The sequence below is a fragment of the Schistocerca cancellata genome, chromosome 7 (genome assembly GCF_023864275.1).
Source record: "Schistocerca cancellata isolate TAMUIC-IGC-003103 chromosome 7, iqSchCanc2.1, whole genome shotgun sequence".
In the NCBI taxonomy this organism is placed as follows: domain Eukaryota; kingdom Metazoa; phylum Arthropoda; class Insecta; order Orthoptera; family Acrididae; genus Schistocerca; species Schistocerca cancellata.
Window position 1 is genome coordinate 125517300 of NC_064632.1, and position 23474 is coordinate 125540773.

General features: G+C 41.1%; 1 protein-coding gene across 1 annotated transcript in view; it reads left to right on the forward strand.

The window, feature by feature from the left end:
- Window positions 1-21526, forward strand: part of LOC126092664 (dynein axonemal heavy chain 2) — a 994477-nt gene extending 972951 nt beyond the window's left edge. Inside the window, exons 82-86 of the mRNA XM_049908386.1 lie at window positions 301-417; window positions 975-1125; window positions 1997-2151; window positions 3141-3387; window positions 21179-21526. Of these exons, the coding sequence (XP_049764343.1) occupies window positions 301-417; window positions 975-1125; window positions 1997-2151; window positions 3141-3387; window positions 21179-21333 (825 nt within the window). The 3' untranslated portion in view covers window positions 21334-21526. The remainder of the gene's footprint in view (window positions 1-300; window positions 418-974; window positions 1126-1996; window positions 2152-3140; window positions 3388-21178) is intronic.
- The last annotated feature ends 1948 nt before the right edge of the window (window positions 21527-23474 follow it).

The window sequence follows — 23474 nt, forward strand, 5'->3', positions numbered from 1 at the left end:
GTAAGTCTTTCCGCTCCCGGGATTGGAATGACTCCTTACCCTCTCCCTTAAAACCCATATCCTTTTGTCTTTCCTTCTCCTCCCCTCTTTCCTGACGAGGCAACCGTTGGTTGCGAAAGCTAGATTTTTGTGTGTATGTTTGTGTTTGTTTGTGTGTCTATCGACCTGCTAGCGCTTTTGTTTGGTAAGTCTCATCATCTTTCTTTTTAAATACATTTACATTATATTATCGATAATTGGTTATTTTCATTGTAACAATGAAAATGTTCATAGCTGATCGATATACTTGATAAATTGCAGGTTTTACAACTTGCTGCAGATGTACTGTCAAAGGTGCCAAATCCAATTGACTATGAAGCCACAGACAAACTCATTGGTGCAGAAAAAACTCCACTGGATGTAGTTCTTTTACAAGAAGTAAGTATGTTTTCACTTTGCTGCTCTGAAAAATATGTTCTTAAAGAAAGTGAGCTGAAATACATTATTATCTGGCTGTGAACATGTCAGGGAAACTTTTTATTACTACTTGATACACACATGAAATTTCCTTCTGGCATACATTTGTCTCTGTTGTAGATGTATCAATCACATCTAATAACTTTGATATCAAATACAGTTTAGTTCAGGGTTAATCTATAATTATTGTTTTATTTTATTCCTGACAAACTTTTACTTAGGTTGGCAATATTACTATGTTTTCTAAAATGATGATGTTAAAGATATTGTATTTTGCCATTAATAAAAGAAATATTTGGCTCCAGATAATCCAAGATGCCAAATGAAGCATATGCACTGGCTGTTAAAATTGTGTTATTAAATCTGTAGGTATTTAAATATTTGTACTATGTTATGCATCAACCTGTGTTTGGTGTAAGATTTTCATATATTTAATAATGATTGATTTACATATGTATTTGTTCGATAAACCACTAGTTTATAATTTTATATCATATATATACTTTGCACTATTGCAGATATCAAGATATAATGTGCTATTGGTTTCAATCCGACAATCTCTTGAGGATTTACAGAAAGGCATTCAGGGTTTAGTGGTAATGTCAGCTACTCTTGAGGATATTTTTGTCTGTATTTATGAAGGCAGAGTTCCTACTGAATGGTTAAAAGGTGAGAAATATAGCATTTTTATGATACGTAGTCTATAATTTGTTTTCTGAGTTTCTCCACAGACTTTATTTCTGCTTGTTAAAGACTGAAATGTACCTGGCACAAAAGTACTAGTAAAGATGCATAGCAAAAGTCACACATATAGAACATACGGAACAATAAGGTGTAATTAACTTAGCAGTGATACTTCCTGTCAGTAATGTCAGTAAGATTCAATATTAAAGAAACCATAGGTGAAAGTGCTTAAGCTTATCAAATGTTTGTATTCAATTTTTCCAGTAATTAATGTTTCAAGGTGAAGTGGGCAATGAAGAGTTACTCACAATGCTGTAAATATGAGTATTTGTAGAAACAGAAATATGTGGCAAAAGATGAAATAAAAAGAATGTATGTGGTCACATCTTAAGAATGATTGCATGTGTGTGTGTGTGTGTGTGTGTGTGTGAATGCTTGCACACACATTCATGTGCACGTGCATTAGAAGAAATTTGTTTAATAAACACTGTCAAAATAAAGTGTGATCAAGAGTTCACCAAGGCACAGTATTGTTTTTCTTTACACTAAAGACTATTTCATCAGGAGACAAAGGTGGACAACAGTAGAGAGGAAGTATGGGGAAACTATTCTGTTTTTATTACTGGATGCATTGCCATTTGTTTGTGTAATTTAAAATGACTACTACTAAATGATAATATCATTATTATTATTGGCCTTGTTTAACTTAGTAAATATTAATAATCTTTTGTTTTCTAAGATTGTCCTTTAAATTATTTTGCAACTTGGGAAAGTAGTGTAAAATTTGAACAACAGTGAGAATGGTTCTTACAATATGTGTGCTTGTATTTTATCCTGTCAATATACATTCTCACAGCTTACCCATCCCTGAAGCTACTGGGTTCATGGTCACGGGATTTGGTTCTCAGAGTGGAACATTTTGCGCAGTGGGCAGAAACTACACATCCACCTGTCCTGTTCTGGTTGGCAGCTTACACTTTTCCCACAGGATTCCTGACAGCAGTGTTGCAGGTATTCACATGTCTAATACATAAGTAAAATTTGAGGATTTCAGAAAAATACTATTTTGCTTATATATTTTTTGAAATAAGACATAATGAAGTTATCAGTGTTGGCCAAAATTGAAACTTTTGTTTTATGTTAGATCGTATTCAATACTTTAGCATAGAGGTTTTTTGTTATTTTCAATGCAAGTGCAGGCTACAGCAATATCATCTGTGTTAAGGCTGCTTTAGAAAAATGTGGTTATGTAATTACAGTTGAGTGTGCAGGAAATGGTGTCATTTCATGGTGTTTTTTTTTTTTTTTTTTTTTTTTTTTTTTTAAATACCTATGCTGAGTCAGGTTATTGAATGCACACTTTGCATCTGGAAATAGTGATCAGAATTTTGGATTGAGTGCAACAGCCACTGAAACATTGTTCTTAAGACTCAATTTCCTTACATTATTTAGATGTAACAAACAATTTTAAATGATTTGTCTGACCATTTTGAAAATTATGTGTGACAAGGCATTAGGTTGATGTCATTACAGAAAAATAAGCTGACAGTGTTGATTAAAAATTTAACTGTCTTGCGAACATATTCTTTCAATACCTTGTGATACCAATACTGGTGATACCAATGATTGTCAAATTAAATAGAATCCATGGGAAAGTGGGAATTTGGTAGGGAGACTATCTCTGTTAGGTCCAAATGTTTTTAAATATTAATATTGACTACCTACAATGTTACATAATATACAACAAAAACTGCAAATGAGAGTCAAATGAAATAGCAATTGTGTATAATGTAAAAATTTGCCATTGTTTGAAACTAGCCCTTTTTCTCTCTCTCTCTGTGTCTTATAAATATACAAAATTCATTACGGTAAAATCATATACATAGTTGCAAATTTCATCAGACTTTTGTCCAAAGCCATGTAGCATTAGTATCTTATGGGGGTTATTCTATTTTGAGTGCAGACTTCAGCTGTTACATTGGTTAATATATTTTTTACAGACTTCTGCTCGCCGTTCAAATGTTTCTATTGATTCCTTATCATGGGATTTCACAATATTTGCCCCGGATGAACGTTCAGGCCTCCAGCCACCTGCTGATGGTGTATATGTTAGAAGTGTATACTTAGAAGGTGCCGGGTGGGACTGGAGAAAGATGTGCCTTATAGAACCACAACCAATGCAGCTTGTGTGCCCAATGCCAGTTATCCACTTCAAACCTATGGAACATCTGAAGAAGAAAAGCAGAGGTTTGACATTCTGTCTTTTTGAAATTTATAGAATATGGTACATTCAGCTGAAACATGTCCTAATATTCTTTTTGCTGAATAACATCTTTTATTTATTAACAGTGTTTAAGAGATCATTTGCTATGTTGATTGATGGACATCATCAAAAAAGTTGTTCCGTATGTACAGTTGTACAAACAAAACAAAATACACACTCAAATTGAATGAAAAAAAAATAAAATGCTCACCAAATGTAAAAATCAGAACTGAGCAATGAAAATTGCATCTTTTTATTTCTTCTCAAAAGCTAAATACAAAACTATAGGGCATATCTGACAAAAGAAAAATAATTTCCTTGTTATTAGAATTACGTAGTTGGAGGAATAAAAACCAAATAGTCCCTGTGATGATGATGATGATCAATAAATGAATAGAGCAAAATAACAGAAAAATCTGGAATGATAGATAATGAGTCATGTACTTCATAAAAGAACTAATTGTATGCTATGAAAGAAAATTGAGAATATGAAGTAATAGTGAACATGAGCAAATAATATGGAAAAATATGATGGTTTATTTAGTAAATATTGTTCATTTTGAGGTTTTTTCCTTGCTTTCAATGTATATTTACTAACTATAGATTTCTTGATGCTACATAAGTTAGTTAATTTTTGTAACACATGCGTACTTGGTGAATACCTGTAAACTTGTAAAAGTGGTTCCTAGCATTGCCTGTTTCATTCACAAATGCATATAGAATGATTATATAGGACAATGATGTTGGTAGTTGCCAAACTATGAATCCAAAAGTGTGGGTTCAATCCTTGGTTGGTCCTAGAATTTTTATGTATATATATATATCATTTATTTCTCTTTTCACTTCTGGCAATATTTATTAATGTGAAAATGACATGTTGCATTGTGGTTCTATGTCTGTTTTAAACTGTAGATCCACACTTTGACCGGGTAAGTCAGGTTAGTTGTTACAGGAAGGCATTGTCATACCACCTCCAACAGGACCATGCCTAGTAAAGCACTGTGGTGTTGAAGCCACCCATGGATTAATGACAGCTTTACCTTTATATAGGACAAGTTTAAACTTTGCAATTGACAGTATTCAAGCATGGACCTCTGCCTTTCACAGGCAGTGTAGTACCAACTATGTCATCTGAACACTCCTGATGAACTGGAAGCTCCAACTTGCTATGGGCTCCTCCCATTTCTAATCTCTGGAGAGGTTCTTTCACAGTGCTGTTAAACAAGCACTTTTGTAAGATAGTTTTATCGGGGGTTACTGCTTGCCACGTCCATGGTATTTTCAGTAAAGCCACACATGTCTGCCCCCCTTTCCCTGGTTGTTCTAAATGGCAAGCATCACAGGGAGTTCAGCATTTCTTTCCTTGGTGTGCGCTTGGTGAACCCAGGTTTCCTGAGCTGGCGACTGGTGAGTACTGCCAGTCCTCTGTAACCATGAGTTCTGGGCATGCTTCAGTGTGTGTTGCGGTTGTGGACTGTTGTGTGTTAAAGAAAAAACATATCTTGGATTAACTGCCAGGATTGCAAGAATGGTAAAAACCTCTTAAAAACAAAACCCCTCAATCTCAAACTGTGCTGTGCACCAGTGAGATGCATGGCTATTGAGGTGGAACACTCATCAGTGGGCGACCTGTAGGGAACCTAACTCTCCTGAGAAGTACAAGGCATACCAAGCCATGTGGGACTCGTCCGTAGCCACATGTGGGACAAAGATGGAATCGGTCCTCAAGCTTATCCTTTTCAATTCCCAGCAGACTGGGTGTATTGCTGGTGGATATCAGTGCCATCCTACCAAGAGGACTCTTGGTGCCAGTCTTTCCGATACAGGTATTAATTCAAATACTTATGTCCCAGGTAACAATATGCATGCTGCTAGATATAAAGCGTTTTTAAAAGTTAAAAGGAAAGAGGGCAGCTTTGAGAAAGTTTTGCCTTTCTATTTTCAAAAGGGTTTAGAGGGCATTGCTGGAACTTTAAAATCTGTCAAAGTGAAATGAGAAACTGCTGGTTGAAACTTCCAGTTCCCAACAAGCAACAAACCTCCAGAAAGCAAAATGCCTTGGGAAATGGAAACAGAGCTACACAACTCCACAGCAAAGGTGTGATGTTGTGCAGGCATATTGTAGATATTCTCAAAGAGGAACTGGAAGATGAGTGGGCTCAAGAAAATGTCATGGATGTGCAAAATATAATGAAATGTGTAGACAGTGAACTGGTCAAAGTTGCTTTACCCTTACACTTAATAGCACAACAGTTCTGGACCATATCAAGGCAGGCTTAGTCCACAGTTATAAATGCCTATACTTTCAACACACCTCTCTAGCATGTAACGGTGGAGCCAGTTGTGGTAAATGGTAAAGCTGCCCGTGACAGCCTCATTTGTTCATTTACCCTGAAGTGTGTAAACTGCTCTGGAAATCTTCATGACTGGAGTAAAGACTGCAGCATGTATCTTGAAGAAAGGAAGGTCAGAAAAACAAAACTGATCCCACATGGTGAGAACTAAAAGATCTATAAGGCAATGCAGCCTCCCACTTTCACTACTTCTTTTGCATCAGCTCTTAAAAAGGGAGTTTGAAAGATGATTCCTCTGCACAAGCAGAGGTTGCTAATGTCAGCACTACTACCTGCATTTGCAAGTGCAGTTGTGATGGTGGTGTTAATACACAGCCTGTAGCTCCCCCTAGTACATCAGAAGAGGCCACAGTTGCTGACATTGTAGAGACTCCAGCATCCCAACTGGCAGACTGCAGTAAGCAAGCCAGCACTGTCAGTGCCACTGCCATGAATGTTACTTTAAAGTCTCCTAAATGGAAGCATCAACATTAGAAGAAGGCGGATCATAAGCCATGAGACCATGTAGACCACACAATATCTGAAAGTTCTAATGATTTGGATTTGGAGACAATAGAGTATGAAATCTGCCTGGGGAACCATCTAGCTACCTGACTGAGCCTCCATTCATTGAAGGATCTCCACTCTGACAGAGAGACAGTGTGAAAGAAAATCCTCAACAATAAAATGGTCCCCTTAGTACAGTGGGGAATCAGTAGATCCACTCCTAGTGCAGGAATGTCCCTGTGCTTGTATTTACAGGAAACATATTTTAAACTTACCGACACCCCTGGGCTACAGCACTATACCCTCCACTGCAAGGGTGAGGTGATTGGGGAAATAGCCAAGTGATGAGTAGCTATGTTTGTGAATAACACACACAATTCTTCTGCTCTATTCTTGGCTGCTGACTTGCAAGCAGTTGCAGTTGAAACTCATGTAGGTCAAAGGATCACTATATGCTCACTTCATTTACCTCCACAGGACATGATAGATTTGAGGCTCTTACAGACCTACTTCCTTCATTATTTCTCCTATTGAGAGACTTCGGTGCCCATAATGCATGATGGGGATCCCGTTATACTTGCCAATTTTGGAGAAGCTCATGGTATCTCAGGAGCTGTGCACCCTCGACACAGGTGTTCCACACATTTCAACACAGTTACCAGGTCATCCTCATCTGCTGAACACTCTTTCTGCTTCATAACCCTCACATATTCTCTCCACTGTGAGATTACTGATGACGATCATTCCAGTGGCCATTTACTACTTTGGATCCACCTATCAAATAGAGTAGTACTTCAAAGGAAGCCATCAAGACAGATGATCAGCAGAGCTAATGGACACTGTTCCGCCAATTCACTGCATTTGAACGCCATGTCAGCTTTCAGGAATGGGTGGACCATATGACACATGTGATCCACCTTGCTGCCAACTTATCCATCCTGAAGGCATGTGGTCATCCTCTATGGTAGCCTGTATATTGATAAACTGATGCATGCCACTCAGCAATTGGGGTCAGGTGTGTGGCTCTGTGAAATGCCACCAAACAGTAGAAAACCTCACAGCCTTTTGAGTGGCAACAGCCAGAGTTTGATGTGGAATTGAGGAGAGCAATCAAAGGGAATGGCATGTTTTCTTGGACTCTGCTCACTTGTTCTGTGAAGATACTGGAAGCCATCAGGAGGATTTCTGGTAAATGCAGCTGGTTGCCTATAGCAGTGCTGCTGAAGCTGGAGTGACTCCCAGTGGTGCTGAAGCTGGAGTGACTCCAAACAATACATAGAGACATCGCCCAGAAAATGGCAGAGCACTCTGCAATGGCAACTGGTACTGCCAGCAAGGATCCAGAATTCTGCTACTACTGTGTGACTGTGGAAAAGGGTGAGTTGGACTTTGGTCCAACAATTCTGAGTCCTACAACAGCCATTTCTCCATGTGGGTGCTGAACGTGGCACTGCCTGAGACTTGTAATATTGCATTTAGTTGTGACTAAATCCATACAGCATGATGCAAAACTTGCAAGTGGCATCAAAGGAAAATCTCTTAGAATATTTTAATTCAATATGGTGGAGAGGAAAATTTCCATTCTCATGGAGGGAGGCAATTTCAATACCTCTCCTCAAACCAGGAAAGGACTGCATGTGCGCTGGTAGTTGCTGGAGTGTCATCTTAATGAGCTGTGTAGAAAAAACCTTGGAGCAAATGGTCAGCCATCATCTGGTCTGAATGTTAAGAGACCAATCAGCTCCTTAGCTACTCTTGGTCCAGGAGATATAGCCTGACCCTGCTAGAGATGGCTATCCAGCAGGTTTTCCTACATAAACAACATTGTATATGGACATTTTTTGACATCAGTAAAGCATATGACAATACTTGGAGGCACAATATTCTCAGTCAGCTTCACCATTTCATGCCCACATCTACATATTCATTTAGTCCTTCGTATCAAAACACCTGTTCAGGTATGGGCCAAATTGGTGACAGTTTCAAGCTGGAGAATGGTGTTCCCCAGGGAAGTGTTCCATGTGGCACCCTCTTTACCATAGCCATAAACAGTATAACATCTAATGTAAGGAATCTTATGCAGTGGTCCTTATCTGTGATTGCAGTTTTCTGTTCCTCTACCGACACTCCAACAGCTACTCACAAATTACAACTTACAGTGAATTTGTTTTGTGTGTGTGTGTGTGTGTGTGTGTGTGTGTGTGTGTGTGTGTGTGTGTGTTAATTTTAGTCATTCTCATCGTATCATCACATTTTTTATTTACCTGGCTTACATATGGACAACACCATTCTACATTGTAAAGGTTCAGTGAGATTTCTGGGCCTCATTTTTTATTCCAAACTGTTGAGATTTTACACCTGAAGAACTTGATTGCCAGGACCCAGAAAGCACTGAACACTTCATCTGAATGTGCCTTAGCCACAGATCTGGGGTGAGCAGATAGGGCATGTCTGCTTCAGTTTTATAGAGCCTTCATGCAATAGTGGCTGGACTGTGGATCACAGTTTGTGGATTAGTGAGACCTCACTATCCACACTGAGGGGATCAGGCTGGCCATGGGTGGTTACAGAACCAGCCACATCCACAGTCTCTGTGCTGAGGATGGGGAACAGCCACTCACTATCCACTGGCAACTTCTAATGGTATAAGATCCTTGCTGCTCCCAATTCACCAACATACGATTCATCTATGGAACACCTTTTCTCCTAATGTTCATGAGCAACAAGCAACAATGCCATTTGGGATCCATGTCAAGCATGTGCTGGAATAGCTTGGGGTGGACCAAGTATGCACCAAAATCCATTGTTGGGACCGACTACCACCCTGCTTATTGCAGAAACCCAGAGAAATTTTAGATTTAATGCAGTGCAGAAGAGGCTGTTCTCCTGCATCTGTTTCTAACACAATATTTTTGACATTTTAAATGAGCACCACAACTGTACAGTTCTATTCACAGATGAGTCTAAGAGAAGGAGGTGTCTTTTGCCAGGTACCAGGGTACATGAGTTTAAGGAAAATAAATTGGTGGATATAGCAGCAAAGGAGGCATATTGTGATGATCCAAAGTTCAGTGCACTATCCCCCTATATGCTGTCAGCTCACTGTTGAGCTGTAGAGTCATGTGTAGATAGGAAGAATAGTGGCTGGGAGTGACAGACAATAAGCTCTGTCTCAAGGTCTACAACTCATCCATGCGAATAGGATGAGGTCCTTCTTACTTGTCCTTCTATAGGACACAAACATATGACACATGGGTTCTTGTTCTATAGGACACACTATGACACCTGGCTTCTCGCTCTGGTGAGACAGTCCTCCAGTGTGTTGTGCTTGTGGCATATGGACCACAGTGCACCATATTTTAGCGGACAGTGTTCTATATTCATATGAGAAGACAGAAGCTCATTTACTAACAGATTTACTCTCTGTTTTAACTGACAATCAAGTTAGTCTACTTTTAAGGTTTGTGACATGTCAGACGTGTTCCCTAAACTTTTAGGGAGAACTTTTTAATGTGTTCTCAGGGTGGCTGGTTCATCAATGTTTTTTGTAGGTGATCAGCCAATCACATTTCCATGTACGATTATTTTAGCTGTCTTCTTGTGATACTTGTGTTTAATTACCAGTATGTGACCATTTCATCTGCCTGTATGGTATCCTGAAAGCTGTGTAATGTGTAGGTGACTATGAGTGTGGTTGGAGATAGTGAGTATAGCTCTTTAGGATTTGCTCCTCTTTGTTTCATGAATATTTGAATCTCTTTAACCAAATTTTATCTACTAATTTTTGTAAAGGTGCTGATAAATGCACCAATGATGTCTATAAATAACAAAACACAACAAAGTAAGGTGTACTGTGAGGAGTTTGGGTTATCTGAAGCCTCCAGGTTGTTACTAAGAATGGAGCCTCTTATACTGGTCAAAGTGTATCCTTTGATGATTATGTGAAAGAAGTTAAAAATTTGTGTTAGAATATGATCTGATCCCAGATCACAACGTGTCATTAGTGTTGTGTTACATTACAAATACATCGCCTGCACATGCCTGACAGACCATCTCAAACTTTCAACTTGTCAAAGGAATATCTTTGCCAAGAAACCTTGAATTTATTCATTAACTGTGGTATGAAAGGCACGGATCTGAGTTCAAAATCAAGTCTGCAAAAAAGTTTCAACTTGTGTCATAGAGCTAACACAGCTTATAGAGTGCATTCCATAAAGAATGCGACCAATTTTTTTCTGATGCTACGGTACACCACAGTGTGTTGTAACTGGCTGGGCTAGGTGGAGGGGAGTGTTAGCTCAAAAAAACGCTCTTTGTGTCATTAGGCTGCGAGCTGCTGGAGAGTCAGGACATGTGTTTCTGTCAACCCAGTTTTGAGTTTATGTAACACGGCACAATGGATCATTCTGTAGAGCAATGGTACGCTATCAAATTTTGTGTTAAACTTGGGAAGTCCGCCACCGAAACGTTTCCATTACTTCAGCATGCCTTTGGGACTGGTTGCTTGTCCAAATCACAAGTTTTCTGATGGCACAAGTCGTCCATGGAGGGCCAAGAGGAGATCACCGACAAACCTCGCAGTGGACAGCCATCACCCGCACGAGTCGACTAAAATGTGATGCATGTGCGCGATTGTTTGAACTCTGACAGAGGGCTGAGCCTTCAATTGGTAGCACAAACTCTAAACATGTCAAAAACATCCATTTTCCGCATTGTGACCAAAGATTTGAACAGAAAGGTGTGTGCCAAAGTTATCCCAAAAGTATTGACCAACAAACACAAGCACATGTGAGCGCTTCAGTGCTGAGAAATGTTGGAAATGTGTGAAAATGATCCTCATTTTCTAAACTCAATTATCACTGGTGATGAGTCATGGATTTTTGAGTACAACCCTGAGACAAAAAGGCAGAGTTCAGAGTGGCACACCCCATCATCGCCCCATACCAAGAAGGCATGCATGAGCAACTCCAGGATCAAAACCATGCTCTTTATCTTCTTTGACATCAGAGGTATTGTCCACCACAAAATCGTACCTACCAGGACTACAGTGGACTCAGCTTTCTACTTGGAAGTGCTCAAAAGACTGAAAAGGAGGGTCTTGTGCTGCCGAAGCAACATGAAGGACAAGTGAAAAGTTCACCACGACAACGCACTGAGTCACAGTGCCTTCATTGTCAATGACTTCCTGGCCAGGACCAAGACCCCATTGGTTCCCCAGCCTCCCTACAGTCCTGGTCTGTCTCCAGCTGAGATTTTTTTGTTTCCTTGGTTAAAAGGAGTCATGAAAAGAAAACATTGGGACACGATTGAAAGCATTCAGGCACATGTTACATCAGCTCTAAAGGACATTCCGGAAAAGGCATTCCAGTATGCCTTCCAGGCATAGAAACACCGCCTCCAGAAGTATATTGATGCAAGACAATGCTATTTTGAAAATTTTTGATTATCTGTATGAATATATTCAGTGAATGATTTTTTATGAATTTGGTCGCATTACTTATGGAACGCACCTTGTATAATCCATTGAGGGTAAGAGCAATGCTTTTGCTGCAGCAGAATTTCTTCCTGTGTTGTACCTGAATCTTCTTGTCTTTCTAAATCCAATGTGAAATAATTATTTAATTGGACAGATAAAAAATCTACTCACCAAGCGGCGGCAGAACACACGCATAGAAGACGGTTGTAATTGGCAAGCTTTTGGAGCCAGTGGCTCCTTCTTCAGGCAGAAGGGTTGAAGGGGAAGGAAGAGGGGTGAAGGAAAAGGACTGGAGAGGTCTAGGAAAAGGGGTAGACTTCAGGAAAGTCACCCAGAACAGAGGGTCAGGGGAGACTACCCGTATGGGACGAGAAGGAAAGGAATCAATAAGTGATTATTTTCATTGTTATAGTAACTCATGTGAAATAAATTGTCTCAATAAATTGTCTCAAGCTGTTGATCATGGGTAACGTTAGAAATGAATGTTCAGATGGGTATATGAGAAGAAGAAGTAAAAAATCAAAGGAAGAGTGTTACAGAAGAAACTGTTGTGATGCTGGAAGGGGCTTGGGTTGGTATAAGAGGTCACAAGAGAGAGAGAAAGCTAGGGGTCACAAAGGAAAGATGAATAATACAAGTTATCTGTTTGAAGAAGCGTAAGCCTGCATCTTCAGAGCTTTATGACATAAAAAATGGATCTGAATGAATTGGTGATTAATGTTCCCAGTGTTTTGCTTTATGTAGTGTTGTGTCACTGGGTTTATCTTCCTCGATAAATTGGCAGCTAAAGGAGTACCAGCAGTAACAGAGAAATATGTGATGGTGGTATTTGGTTTAGTATTATGAGCTGGTTTGGTGCAAGTCCACAACTGTGTTTTAGTGATTAGATCTGCCAATACAGACATGGAAATTCCTGATTCATTTTCCAGTGATAACATTCTCCTTGAGGTGAATAGGGTGCAGTCATATTCATGATGTTATCTGAAAAGCTTATTAGAAGGCAGACAGCACCATTATATGATAATGGATCACACACAGAGAGGACTCATGGACCCTACCTGATCATCTCCAATCTGCAAGAATCTTTTACAGATGTTCTTTCTAGAATAAGTGAGATGTGTAAAATCTGAGCTCAAAATGTAAAGATTTCATTGTTTTATGAGGCTTTCAATAGGGGTTGTAAAGTGTTATGTGGGCTCTATTACAGTTTATGCCAAATATCAGTCAACTTTAAACAGAAACTAGATGTAATCAAAAAATGGGCTCAGGTGTACAATTTTTTATGTTAAAATTTCAAGGTTGTGTCATTCATCACTACCACTGATATTATTACCACCATTTTCAAGCTACATGAGGTCAAAGTAGGGGCAAAGTCAAATGTGACAATTTTGTGACTGCATTAATTTTTGCACTAGCAAAATTTATTGAATTCAGGCACGTAGCTATTCCCATACTGCTATAATGTTGAACAATCAGTCTCTCCTTCTCATCCCATCTGGTAACTCTCCCATGATACAGGGTTCTGGATGACTTCACCAAACTCTCTCCATTTCCTAAACCTCACCAGTCCTTTTCCTTCATTCTGATTCCTTCTTCAACCCTTCTGCCACAAGGAGCCACTGGCTCTGAAAGCCTGCAAATTTAAATACATTTATGTGTGTGTTCTTCTGCCACCATTTGGTGAGTAGATTTTCTATCTACCCAATTGTATCATATTTCCTAAAATTGATTATTTTTGTCAGTGAAATAATCAAGTATTTCAATGAAAGCCTTTAAATGTAAGTGCTTCAAAGAGTGCAATGATGGAATTTTACACCAGGAAACCCATGGAATTTGATATGAAATTATTCATACAAAATAACATTGTAGGATAGGAATCACACTTCAGGACAGCCTCAAGTGGGACATGCATATAGATTCCTTGGCTTGTAAACTATCTCAAAACAATTGCCACAAACATGATTAGCAAATATGCAAGGATTTGTATTTACTAAAACATGCTTATCATTCATTATTTCATCAAATCTAAGCTATCTGTCGGAAATCTGGGGTGCGATAACACGAACTACCCTAAGCACGTTATTAACATTACAGAAACATTCTATCAGAATTATTTGCGGTGCCAACCAGAACCAGAGAATTATTTCAGATGCTATTGTTCTAAATAGCAACACAAGGAAACTTGGTAATAAAACAGTTATGGTATTTAAGGTCACGGAGTAATAACAACAAAAATACACAAAAACATTTGGAGGTTTGTGTGTGGCCTTATAAAGACACACTCCCTGACTGCTGTCACTGGAGTCATGCTGTGCACATTCAGCAGAACAGGTGATTGGTCAGTGACAGGGCTGCTGCTGGCAGCTACCTTGGGTAGCTGTGGGTGTGCCATCTGCACTGCGCTTCTGGTAGTAGATCCACACACGTCTGCTGTGGACGACAGGTGTAGTAACCAGGGGGTCATTATGTGTGATTCTGTCACTGCAGACATCCAGGGTATCAGTGGTGGTGTCAGTAGCATCACTCAGAGGCATGAGAAGTTCCTGATCCGCTTAGACTGGCAAGTACAGACAAATGTGATTGGGACCAATAACACCCACGCCACCACAGATCCCAGGATAGCCAGTGGACACGACCAGTGACAAGGGGGCAGAAGCCATCTGTATGTTAGAATCCGTGGTGAGGGACATCAGTATCGGCAGTATCCCTGCTGACGCGCGGCACCAGGTCAGTGCAGCGTAAAGAGTCAGCACTGGCTGCAGGAAGCAAACCTGCTGTTGATGCTGATGAAACCCTGACCTCTGGGATAGGTGGGCAAGGTCAAGACTACCTATCTCCAAGAGCAGCCAGGACCAACAAAGAATGAGGTGATGCACCCATGGTCCGAGGAGGGGGCCAGGCACTCATCCTGGGATGCAACTGATTCTGGTAGCACACTACAAATCAGCCTTCGATGTGAGCCATGGAGACACAGGGACTACACCAGCCGTGGATGATGAACAGAATCCAGTGAGAGCACTGTCCAAAACCCTGCGCCCAGACTGGCATGCTGGGTGCAAATGGTGGACAAAACCAGCGCAGCTTAGGGCTGCCTACCTGGCAGCAAGAGGGTGAGCAGCATCTGCATCTGACAGCCATATGGGAGGCTGGTGGGACTTTTGGCTCCAATTAGCTTTTGTAAGAGCTTAAAAAAATGTGAGAGCCTCCTCGACCTGAAAATCTTCTATGTGCATGTGCATCTGCATCTTAAATGTTTGAACAAAGCTCTCAGTCTTGCGGTTAGACTGCAGGTGAAAGGGAGGCACAGTGATGTGGCAAACGCCATTGGTGCACAAATCTTCTTGTAAGATTGTGCCATGAAATGAGGACTGTTGTCTGAAACCAGAGTGAAAAGCAAGCCTTTTGTAGAGAATGTCTTCAAAGGGACCGTGACAGTTGCACCTTCTATCACAGACCGACAACAAACAACATAAGGAAACAATGGCTGATAATGAGAAAGTGTCTAAAAAAGGACCAGTGAAATCAATGCGGACTCTTTCCCAAGGTTGTGTAGGGGCTAGTCATGTGAAAAAACAAGATGTGGCACTGCCTGCTGACCCAAATACTTGTGGCAAGCCATGAAAATATGTTCCATCTCCCAATCGATGCATGCCAAAACAGATTAAGGTGAGCTAACAGTTTTGTGAGAGAGATTCCCAAGTGACCCTGATGTAATAAGTGAAGGCCTTCCCACCGCAGAGCTGGTGGATTCATGACATGGGGAGTAAACTTTCATTAACAGGAAAATAATGCCACCCAAGAGAGAGGCAATGATGCACTGGGGGCCGAACTGTGCAATAACCCTGGGTTCGACGTGGGGCTGCAGTGGGGTGGGTGGACTGCTGTGGCCTGTTGCGGACCACTGAGGGCTACAGTGGGACAAAGCCTCTTCGCTGTTTCTAGGCCCCCAGTTCAATACACAACCTCAAACTTTAGCCATTGATATTGATAAAGGCCGAAAGGCTTGCTAACCACAAGCAACTGTTTTGAAGCCTCATCCACTAGAATATATAGGTTTCCTTTGGCCAAGTCAATTTTCGAAAAGAATTGACCCCCACCCCAATTGTGAGCAACTACTCTGGGCAGGGTAGGGAATACATGCCTACGACTGCCTTAATAGTGACCTTGAAGTTGCCACAGAGATGGAGTTGATCGGCCGGCTTTTTTACAATCACTAAAGGTGTAACCCATTCACTTGAGGAAATTGGTTGAATCACTCCCAATGATATTAACTGATCTAGGCTCCATCTTCACTTGGTCACTTAAAGCTGCTGGCGCCAGCTGCGTCCAAAAAAAAGCAAGAGTGAAGGGTTTGAGGGTGATGGGTGCTGTGAAATTGTTTGTACAACATAAAACTGGAGCAAAAAGATCCAAAAACTCAGAACACAAGGAATCCAGTGAGTGATAAGGCACTTGATCTAACAGCAGATGCATCAAATCCATAATAGATAACCCAAAAATGACAAAGGCCTCTAACCCAAGTGAATTTTCACCACTCACATCATTAACCACCAAGTACAGAGCGGAATGGAAAACTGATTTGTTAACTATGCTGGCCATGAACTGCCACACCAACAGTGGGGATCCGAACCTGGTGTACATCTGGGAGTTGAATAGAGCTACGGTGGCTCCTGTGCCGACTTGTAGAAGTAACAGCTGATCCATCACCTGCATTTCTATGAAAAGTGTGTTCCGGCCTTCAGACAATGGCAAACGTAACAATGAAATGGTATGAATATCGACATCCATTGATTCCTGCAGTGACTTTTGAGGCATAGAGACTTGCATAGTGCCACTATGTGACTTTTTTTTTAACTGGCAAAAAGCCTACTACTTGGGCCAGGCTACATATTCACACTGCACAAAACAAGAGATGCTAAAAGGAAGTGGCGTTCGCTTTCCCTACTGCTGACAATGTGTCTGTCTGCATTGGTCAAATTAGATTGTTTGTATTGTGGCTATCTCCTCTTCCCCCAGTGTTGGTGTGCTCCCAGCACCAGAGGTGCATGCTGTCAACAACTGCGACGTCACTCCAAGCCTCCAATTGGTGGCCCGTGGTGCAGGAGACCTGGAATGACTGTGCTGTATTCAAAACCTCTTCTACAGTAGTGCTCTCAAACTGAAGGGCATGTTGACACACCTTATCTGGAACTAAGGGAATGATTGCATCACGGACCATGGTGTCCGCATAATACTCCTGAGCCTTGGCTGTGACGAACCAACACTTACAACTTAGGCTGTGAAGCTTGGCTGCCTGAGCTCGATACGATTACTGCAGCTGTTTGCGACACTGGTAGAATTCAGCATGTGCAACTACCATGTGTGTATGCTTGTGATGGTAAGAGGGCAACAAACAACACATATCATCAATAGAAAGTGACACTGCTCTTGCAGAGAAGCTAAGTGGCACAGTAAGTGATACATATGAGGGGGTATAAACAAGGAAAAGCCTTACAGGCCTCCCATGCCAACCACCCACGATGTCATGAAATGTTGGTGAAGCCACCTCCAGTAAGCATCCGAGTTTTTGCAGATTCATCATTTGGGAGGAGGGGGGGGGGGGGAGTAATGGTGATGGGTGAACAACCAGCAGTGCTAGGGTCAGTGTAGCCAACAACCATCCCAACAAAGCTGTGTTTTCCAGCTGTTGTTGCAGAATTAATTGGAGTAGCCTCTGTGGAAGAGCTGAATGGCATAAAAATCAAAGGATTGAAAACACAAAAATCTCATCCTTGTTGCCGCTTATGTTTTAACTAGGAACACAAGGAAACACATGGTCATAAAACAGGTATGGTTTATTAGGGTACAGAGCAACAACAACAAAAATACACTGGATATAGTTACAAATAACAAATACGTTTCACAACCAGGAGCCCAGAGCCCCATGTATGGTCTCATATGGACACTGTCCTTATCTGCTGTTGCTGGAGTCATGTTGCGCACACACAGCAGAACAGGTGACTGATCGATGACTGGGCTGGCCCTGGAGGGCACCTCAGCTAGTTGTGGGTGCATCATTTGAATGTTGGAGTGCACTGTGCTTGCTGGAGTCCTGGCTCTTGTCCACTGTGGGAAACAGACATATTAATTGGTGGGTTACTACAATTGTTTCAAACATTAGGTGTTTGTATATATGTTAAAAGTAATATTGCTTGTGAGAACAATGTATCCAAACTTAAACCGTGACTTGCACCAGCATAATGCAAGACAAAAATTGATATACCAGAACAGCATTATATGAAAAAAAAGATGTCTTTATGCTGTTGCTGAAGCTAGCCAGTGCCCTATCAAAATGTCTCTCAGCCCTTCTCACTAGCAAATTAATAGGCCAACTAAAAAGTATTTTAATTGGAAATCCATTGTTTTCCTAGATGAGTTCTTTAATTTTATGAAAAATGCTTTGAAGATATGTCTGACTCATAGTATGTGGTGATTCACAAGTGACCTAATGATCATAATCTTTTTCAATGCTGTTATTTGCATATTAACAAATGTAAAGTGCATGAAAATGTAAAATTATTATTAAACACAGCTCTGTAGTTTATAAAATTTTATAAACTGACATATTCGGAAGAATAATCTGTACAGTTGTCTGAAACGGTATTATTTTCAGGGGCTGTGTTTGATTACTCGATGCTGAATAAATATCATCATTATTAAAACTGATAGTTTTTGGTGTAGTATGAGGGTAATCCCAAAAGTAAGGTCTCCTATTTTTTTTATAAGTGCAGAACTAGTTTGTGTGGCAGTTGGCCACACTGTTATGAAGAGTGCTTCACGCGCTGTGTGTAAACATGCGCACACTGCACCAAGGTGCTCAGTCTTGGCCTGCCAGCCGTTGAGAATGGAGCTCCCATTGGATGTTACCACCAAGTGTGAATTGTGTGCAGTTATTCGGTTTTTGAACGCAAAGGGCACTGCGCTGATTAAAATCCATCGTCAATTGACGGAAGTGTATGGTGACTCGTGCATGGATGTCAAAAATGTTTGTAAATGGTGTAGAGAGTTTGCAACTGGTTAGATCGAAATTCACGACAAACAAAGGAGTGGGAGACCATCAATTTCTGAGGAGACAGTGTTGAAGGTCGAGCAAAGCATGCGTGAAGATCGGTGGATCACCCTGGATGATCTCTGCACGTTGGTTCCTGAGGTTTCCCAAAGCACCGCTCACAGAATTTTAATGGAAACATTGAAACACCGGAAGGTGTGCGCAAGATGGGTGCCACGCATGCTGACTGAGGACCACATGCAGCAACAAGTTGATGCTTCCCGTGCATTTCTTCACCACCTTGCAGCCGAACAGGACAACTTTCTGGACTCAATTTTCACGAGTGATGACAGCTGGGCATACCACTTTACACCTGAGACCGAACAACAATCACGCAAGTGGTGGCATCCTTCTTTGACAAAGCCATGGAAATTCAAACAAATGCAGTCTGCCAGTAAAGCCATGACAATCGTTTTTTGGAATCGGAAAGGGGTATTGTTGGTCGACTTTATGCCCACTGGGACCACAGTTAACACTGACAGGTACTGTGAGACTCTGAAAAAACTCAAACGGTCAATTCAGAACCGGAGAAGAGGAATGTTGAGCAAGGGCGTACACATTCCCCATGACAACACTCGCCCACACATCGCTCAGCAAACCGTTGCTCTCCTGCAACAGTTTCAGTGGAACATAATATCCCACCCACCCTATAGTTCTGACTTGGCACCCAGTGACTATCACCTGTTCCCTAGGTGAAAAGAACATTTGGCCGGAAATAGATTCAGCTTCGATGATGAGGTGAAAGAAGAGGTTCATAACTTTCTGAACAGCATGGCGGCGAGCTGGTATGACATGGGCATACAAAAATTGCCACAGCGTCTACAAAAATGCATTGACAGAAATGGTGATTATGTTGAAAAATAGCCAAATGTTCAAGCTGTAAACTGATGTAAACCATTGTAGAAATAAACAGGTCTATGTACTTATAAAAAAATAGGAGACGCTTTTGGCTTCCAGCCAAAGACTGATTTCAGGCATCTTTTGTCTCTAGTCTATCTCGTGCAAGTCTCTTCATCTCTAAATAACTACCATAACTTACATTCATGTAATCCTGCTTGTTGTATTCAAGCTTTGGTCTCCCTCTACAGTTTTTACTCAATTAACTTATGTCCATTAACAAAATGCCTATTCCTTTTTATATTAGAGTATGACCTACCAACCTACTCCTTTTTTAAATGCTTTCTTCCATAAAGCTCTGTTCTCCCCAGTTTGATGCAGCACCTCTTCGTTGGTTATCTGATCTGTCCATCTATTCAACTGTAATACTACATTTCACAAACTTGTATTCTCTTCTTGCATGTACCACTGTGCTAGCTTATCATCCACATGTTACTTACATATAATGTTTCTAGAATTTACACAGAAATTCTCGAAACGCTACAAAGTGGAGCAGTGGAAGTTAGGCTGGGAGAAAGGAGGGTATGGGGATTGAGAGAACACAGGATATCCTGGAGGGACAGTTCTTATCTGTGTAGTGCACACAAACTGGTGTCCTGAGGGAGGATCTAGATTGTGTGACTCGTCTATTGATTTCACTGGTGCTCTGTTGTGCAAAAAGTGCAGAAAATAGGTGATCAAGTAAGCAGTTAGTCACAATTTGATGGCGACAGTTCACTGGGGTAGGTGGCTGGTTAGCTGTCATTCCCATATAGCATACAGCACAGTAATTGCAGCACATCTGGTATATAGTGTAGTTACTTTGACCTGTGGAAAATCCAGGGTGGAATGTAACAATATTGTCCTATACATCCTCCCACCACCACCTACTCCAGTCCGGTCACAAATATCACCTATACTATCAAAGGCAGGGCTGCCTGTGAAATCAGTCGTGATCTTCAAGCTAAGTTGCAACCACTGTGCTGCCTTCTATGTGGGCATGACAATCAACAAGCTGTCTATCTGCATTAATGGCCACTGACGAACTGTGGCCAATAAATAAGTGGACCACCTTGTTGCTAAGCACACTGCCAAACATGACATCCTTCATTTCAGCGACTGCTTCACAGCATGTGCCATATGGATCCTTCCCACCAACACCAGATTTTCCGAATTGCACAGGTGGGAACTTTCCCTGCAATATATCCTATGTTACTGTAATCCTCCTGGCCTCAACCTTTGTTAGTCATTGTCCTCTCCAATCCAGCGCCTTCTCTATTCCCATTCCAGCACTACACAGCCCTCATTCCTCCATTGCACCCAGTCTTTTTACTTCTCTCCTTTCCTGCTATCGCCTGCCCTCTCCCCACCTCTCTGCTCCCTCCGTCTAACCTCCCAACTGCTTTTATAACTCTTTTATATGTCATGAAATGTCAATTACATTACATTTTTCATATATTATGTATTAATTAAATAACTTGATGATTTTTTTTCAGGTATCTATGTCTGTCCTTGCTATTATTATCCAATCCGATGTGGTGGAGGTGGTCGTGAATCTTTTGTTGTAGCAGTTGATCTCAAAAGTGGCACAGAAAATGCTGATCATTGGATCAAAAGAGGCACTGCTTTACTTCTCAGCCTTGCCAATTAGGTGAACTCTTTGGACACCACATTCCATGCCTCAAGGTTTTTGTTGAATCTGAGCACTTGACGATATGTTCCAGAATTACTTTATAAGCCCATGAATGTATATAAAAAATTAAGTAAGTTGTAACTGTAGTGATAAGTGCAGACGTATCTATTTAGTATTCTTCTGATACTTATTGGCACCCTTTTGTAATTACCTAGAGTGTTTATTTGGTAATCATTATGATACCAATTTTGTATCATTAAAATGTGAAATTTTATAATAAACATTTTTAAAAATTTGTGTACCATTCTAGTAGTATTGACACACAACTGAAAACCCTAAAACTCAGAAATGTCATGGGACTCAGCTGGGTTCTTGTTATTATGTTGCACGTTCAGCGGCATCAAATTCTCAAAGATGTTCAAGCTCCTACCAGATGGAGATATTGATGAGGATAGCATAGACCATATTTCTGTAGGGCAGGGCTTTCTGGATGCAACACATGCCAACAGAAACAGCTGCAATAGCAGAACCTCTGGTGTATAAGCAGCCAATAAGGTGTAAAGCAGCCAATAAAGTTAGTAGAGTGGCATGCTAAATCCAGTTTACCATGTTTTATGAAGGCATCCATTATGCCATAAACAGTTTGCCAATGATGAGCCTGTTTACATTTTGCTATTATGCTTGGCTACTGACTGGATTGTTTAGTTTGCAGTTACTTTGACCGAGCGAGGTGGCGCAGTGGTCAGCACACTGGACTCGCATTTGGGAGGATGACGGTTCAATCCTGCATCCGGCCATCCTGATTTAGGATTGCCATGATTTCCCTAAATCACTCCAGGCAAATGCCAGGATGGTTCCTTTGAAAGGGCACAGCCGACTTCCTTCCCCATCCTTCCTTAATCCGATGACCTCGCTGTTTGATCTCTTCTCCCAAACAATCCAACCCAGTTACTTTGGCTTCAATTATAGTTGTGAGCCTGCTCGCAAATAGTGTGGTAATTTTTCTCACCCTTGACAACAGTGTAGAAACTGGACTTGCGACTGGAGTGAAGCTGCTCTGAGTGGTCACTCTTGTAAAAAAGCTGTCAGTAATATTTCCTGCACTATACTAAATCTGCCATGTTTATGCAGAATGTGTATGTGAATTGATTACACTCTTTACCACAGTTTACAGCAGATTCCTTGAGAAGATAATAAAATGAGTGGAAAAGAGCACAGGTCATATCCATCAACAGAAAAAGGCAGCAAAACTCAATGATGAAGCTATCAGGATATCACTTACTTGTGTTTTTGTAAAATCCTAGATGATACAATGGTTCACCTAGAGCAAAATGAGCTCCAAGAGATAGCAGATTTAGAACTTTCACCCTCCCCTCAGAATCAAGTTTTAAGCCTGTCATCATTTCAGGCATGTGTCTAACACTGTTTTAGTGTGGCCAAGGGTGCATTATATGTCAGTGGGTGGGGGGTGGGGGGTGGGGCAGAGGGCGCAATCACTTACTCCAAGAGTTGAAACTAAATTAAAATCAAATGTAGGATGGAAGCAGCAATCTGGGGAAGGGGAAGGGATAGTAGTGCACAGGTGGGGAAAGAAACGAATACTGTCTGGTGGAGTGTGCAGGGACTAGACCTCAACAGGCACAGTGTCAGGAGGTTGTGGGGCAGAGAGGTGGGGGAAAAAGAACAAAAAATGAGAAGAGAGGGGAAAGACAGGTGAATGCGTTGGCAGAGGGCTGTAGATAAACAGAGTGGGAGACGAGAATGGGGAGGAGATGATAGGACATAGGGGGTGGAAACTGTTGGCTGGAGGGAATGGGGACAGTAGGTTACTGTAGGTTGAGGCCAAGTTAATTACAAGAGTGGAGAATGTGTTGTAAGAATAATTCCCATCTGCACAGTTCAGAAAAGCTGGTGATGGAGGGAAGGATGCAGATGGCTCGAGTAGTCAAGCAGCTACTGAAATCAATTGTGTTATGTTCAACTGCATGTTGTTCCACAGGGTGGTCTACTTTGCTCTTGTTCACAGTTTGGTGGTGGTTGTTCATCCTGGTGGACAGCTGGTTGGTAGTCATACCAATATAAAAAGCTATGTGATTGCAGGAGATCTGGGGCCATACAACACATTTTCCACTCCCGTACTTATCCTGGCCTCAACTTAT